The 4,542-nt window shown below is 39.5% G+C and overlaps 1 protein-coding gene across 1 annotated transcript in view; it reads right to left on the minus strand.

Moving 5' to 3' along the window:
* Nucleotides 1–2,096: 2,096 nt before the first annotated feature.
* Nucleotides 2,097–4,542, minus strand: part of LOC103156336 (polymeric immunoglobulin receptor-like) — a 4,847-nt gene continuing 2,401 nt past the window's right edge. Inside the window, exons 2-3 of the mRNA XM_016664251.1 lie at nucleotides 2,549–2,872; nucleotides 2,097–2,416 (exon numbers count right to left, since the gene is read on the minus strand). Coding sequence (XP_016519737.1) covers nucleotides 2,097–2,416; nucleotides 2,549–2,872 — 644 coding nt within the window. The remainder of the gene's footprint in view (nucleotides 2,417–2,548; nucleotides 2,873–4,542) is intronic.

A 4,542-nucleotide genomic window follows, 5' to 3' on the forward strand; every position in this document is an offset into this window, starting at 1 on the left:
TAGTGAACATTTTATATCCTGTGTTGTCCAACAGGACATGATCACGACTCTCTCCCCATATACTCTCTATACTCCTAGGTCCAGGTAACATCGCCCCAGAGGGGCAACCTGTCACCAGACAGACATTGAAATCTAGAAGTCTTGTTTTCAATGTCAAGTCTTTGCTTGGTCCTTCTGAATTTTGATGGAAGTTGTAGTTTATGAGTAAAACAGAAATAATCTGATGGACCGACTCCGTCTCTCCACTCTACCTTGATCAGATTCGTCAGGGATGCTAGTTGTTGTCTGAGGTGAAGCTGTAGTGACCTTTGCAGTGACTGTGGTGGTCTGGCGTTGATACACTGTAACGGAAATAAATACTATTAGTTCACTTCCTCTTGCTTTTATTTTTACTTTGAAGTAGAAGATTTAAATTTTTCGATCACATAGAATTTCTAATTGACACTATGGGTGCATTCACACTGCAGCCTGAAGTGACTCAATTCCGATTTTTTTGACGTAATTTCCGATTTTTTCATGGCAGTATGAACAGCACAGGTCGGATTCTTTTTCGAATGTGACCCATATCTGATACGTCTTCGATTCAAATGCGACCTAACATTCATCCGAATGCGACCTCGCATTCATCCGAACTGAACGTCACTGATTCTCAACAAATCTCACTATTCTGCGTCCTGATAAACGCAAGCAGGCAGAAAAACAACAACCATGACGGACTATATGAGGATTAAGTTGTTAATATGCTGCTCCAGTCGGACAACAACTTCAAATATGTACACTAAGCTCCACCGTTAGCCTCCATGTTTACTTCCGCAAACACTGAGAACGCTGACGCTATTGCGCCCTCTACTGCGCATGCGGGACACTTTCAGGTCGTTTTCCGGTTTACACTGCAGAACGCATACAGGCTGCATTTACTGGCAGTGTGAACGGCCCCGGCAAAAAAATCGGAATTGAGTCACTTCAGGCTGCAGTGTGAATGTACCCTATGTGAAATGCCACATCCTCTTTTTGCTTCGCTTCTTTTGAGTAGGTCGTCTGTTTGCTTCCCCACAGCCACCACACTGCAGCCGAGTTTAGTGGTAAGAAAGTAGAAACACAGTTATTTAAGTGGCCTACTGCTTTATGTTACAGCCTCACAAGAGGTTAGATAAGCAAACAGTGCTGGTTATTTATTATTTAGTTATTCTTTATCCCTTTGTTTACTTGGAGTCAGTGATGAGTCTCTCTCCTCCACCTTACTCAGTCTTTGTCTCCTCAGCTGTTTCTCAACATTTAAGCTCTTCTTTTTTTATTCTACTTAATTACTTCCTCTTTATTTACATTCATCAGTCAAGTCAGTCCCTGTCAGATCTTTGCTCGTCTTTTCTTGCAAATCCCCGACTGATGAAACTCTCCCAGTTTAAATCCTACCAGTTCTCCTGCGTGCCCTATCTACAGTATCAGTTTTTTCTGATTAATTATTATATTGCTACTATCTGTATAACTTATTATTAGAGGTCAGATGAGATTATTTCCCCGAAAAAGGCAAGTCTTCTTTCTTTTGCATATTTGCACAAAAAAATGCAATGAAGTCCAAAGTAAAAAAAAAAAAATAGATGTAACCAGCAAAATGTGATTTCCGATCAAACTTGTCAACCATTTTCTTGATTAGTCACATGGTACGGCTGGCTTGTGAGGCTCAGATGTGATAAAATCTCCACTGAGGAGCAGCTATTCAAATTAGATCGATGTTGCATGTGTCAAACATGCAGTAAATGGCATGTACAGAAAATAATGTTGGTGTTTTAAGATTTGTTTTCTCTTTTTAGTCTTTGGTATGTTCTTGTCATTTAAGGTCTCACCTTCCATCTGTTTTTGTTTTGGCAGATTCTTCAGCACTTTATTTTCAGTAATTTGTTCTTTTTCTGCAACAAATAAGGAAATAAGTTTAAATAAATATAAGATTTTTCCAGAGAGACAAAACTGTGCAAGACCAGATACCATTGAACACATGAACTTTAAACAGTCTACCACCATAATATCTTACCAACTAGTTTTCAAGTTCCTTACCCTACACAGTTGACAATTAAAAACTACTTTTATTCAATATTTCATTAATGTGTCACTGTGCTCCTCTTACCTACAGATAGATGAACCTGGATGTAGCTTCCAACACTCCACTCTGAGTTTGATCGACACCAGTATGTCCCAGCATCCCTTGCTTCCAAGTTAGTGATGGAAACAGAGAAAGAGCTGGAAGAAACGCTGTGCACTGCGAACCTCGTTTGACCCATCATGTCTGTACAGTCACTGCGTTGGTTTCCTTTGCAGATAAACATCCTGTTATTACGATGTTCACGTGGATAAGGACACTGCCATGTTATCTGACGTCCCTCGATGCCTTTCATGTACTTGGACGTCACACAGCACCAGTCTAATTTATAAAATAGAAGAATCATTGTCAGATCTGTCTTTTTCATTTAGTTGTTTTCAACACAGAAAATAAACATATCAGCTGTTGCCCTTCAGAAATCCATAGAGTTAATGTAAAGTTTGAATGTCTCACCTTTGACCTCCAGCTCAAAAGCACAGAAACCATCCCATCCTGCGTTTCTCTGGACACCAAAAAGATACGACCCAGAATCCCTCAGGCTCAGTCTGGAAATGGTGACTGTGAAAACTCTCGCATTTTTGTCATCAGTGAGTTTGAATCGTCCATTTTGTCTTTTATTAGATGTGATTATTGCTTGCTGTAAACATACGGAGCGCCGGTTTCCTGTGCAGACATACTTCAGGTTGTTGACATCATCATCGGTTTTATAAGAACAGTTGATGGATACCAAACCTTCCTCATTGCCTTGGATTTTAGTCGGCGTTCCAACCCATCTGTCTGTGGGTAAGATAAACAACACTGTAAAATCACACTAAATAACAGCAACAAATTTTCAGATGACTTAAGTTCAGTTTTTTCTATTCTGTCCAATATTTCCGACCATCATATCTTCAGTGAGCTGTGGCATACAGTTTCCTATTAATATATGAATAAATGGTTTTTCAGGTTTCACAGTATTTTTGTTTGGTTTCTTTATATTAATTTCCATTTTTGCCTTACATACGTTCTTGGGCTATATTTCATATTTTGCTTAATTAAGGCAGTGTTCACCCTGCAGGGAAAATGGAAGTTGTTTTTTTTGCCCATCAAAACCCCTGTCTGAACTGCCATGTCGTATTTTGTCCAAGTCTGATGTCATTGTGCGTCACAGACTCTCAATGTTGTGCCGCTGAGAGCTAATGGATGAAAACATCACGGCGGATGCTAACTCTGTTGTTGTTCTCAGAGTTGGGCTTCAGTTACCTGAGTGAAGTTTACACCAGCACATTTTTCAGTTTTTTTCTGTGGAGCTTTATTTGCTACTTGGCAATAAATTACTGAATTCAATTGAAAATCTCACAAAAATGACCAGGAAAGATTTTAAACTGTGTTGACATTTTAAAGATATTAATAAAAGTTTAATAGTAAGTCATCAATGGTAAACTAGGCCTCTTAGCATACTTAATGCACACAATTATTGTGTTAATATTTTGTGCTTGATTGTCCTAGAAGATTGTCTTGTCCTACCACAATTTCGTTCACACATATATTTATATAATATGGATACAGATAAAAGCTGGTTCACATATATAAATACTGAGGCATTTTGGTTGATGAGGCTCGTCTCTACAACTTTTCTGTTTGTGTTGGACCATGGAGATCTTCTGTATATGATTGCTTCTACACAATGACTTAAGATGCTTGATTCTGTTTACATTTCTGAGGTTCATTGCAAATTGCAAAATGTGATTTATATTCATAGGTGGGATGGCCAGGTCTGACTACCCAAAGGAAATCCCTTTGGTTAAGTTTTATCTACAGCTTATACTTGGACTCCTGCTGGCATAATTTTTTTCTGCAATTTCACTGAGAAATGTAGACTCTTATACTCTTTGCTCAAATGATTTGCTACTTCTATCTGTCCCTTTTGCTCGGACTCAATGGACCTTACCAAGCTTCGCCCAGAAACGCCCCTCGACAGTCCCACGTGGCTGCATGGCTCACAAACAAAGCCTCGCGGGGCTTAGTTTCTATGTGTAAACATGGCGTCTTTCGTTTCAACTGACTCTCTACAAAGTATTTCTGAGTCGATTAGTGTAGCCTTTCTGTCAGATTTTCAAAAAATATCAGCCACGACAATGAACAGGGGAACCAACAAGTTCATGTCATCTTTTTTGGACGACATAAAGGTGTTTGAGCCACGGGATGCCTCCAACATTGTGCGTGTCGCAGCTAAATGCTACCGATCAATGAGGAAAACAGCAGATCCTCACACCCTCAGCATAAATATACTGTGGACAAGATCACTGATGCCTATTGTTCTTGCAAGGCTGGGTAAGTCGGGCATTCATGGTTTTGAGGGTTACTTTTGGAATCAGTGATTTCTGTTGTTGGCAAATGTTTGAGTGTGCCTAGGCCTGTTACTCGGTGCTTGTTGCTAGCGTGTCTAACACGATTACAGTTTAGTA

Source organism: Poecilia formosa, unplaced genomic scaffold (assembly GCF_000485575.1).
Source record: "Poecilia formosa unplaced genomic scaffold, Poecilia_formosa-5.1.2 Scaffold474, whole genome shotgun sequence".
Lineage (NCBI taxonomy): Eukaryota > Metazoa > Chordata > Actinopteri > Cyprinodontiformes > Poeciliidae > Poecilia > Poecilia formosa.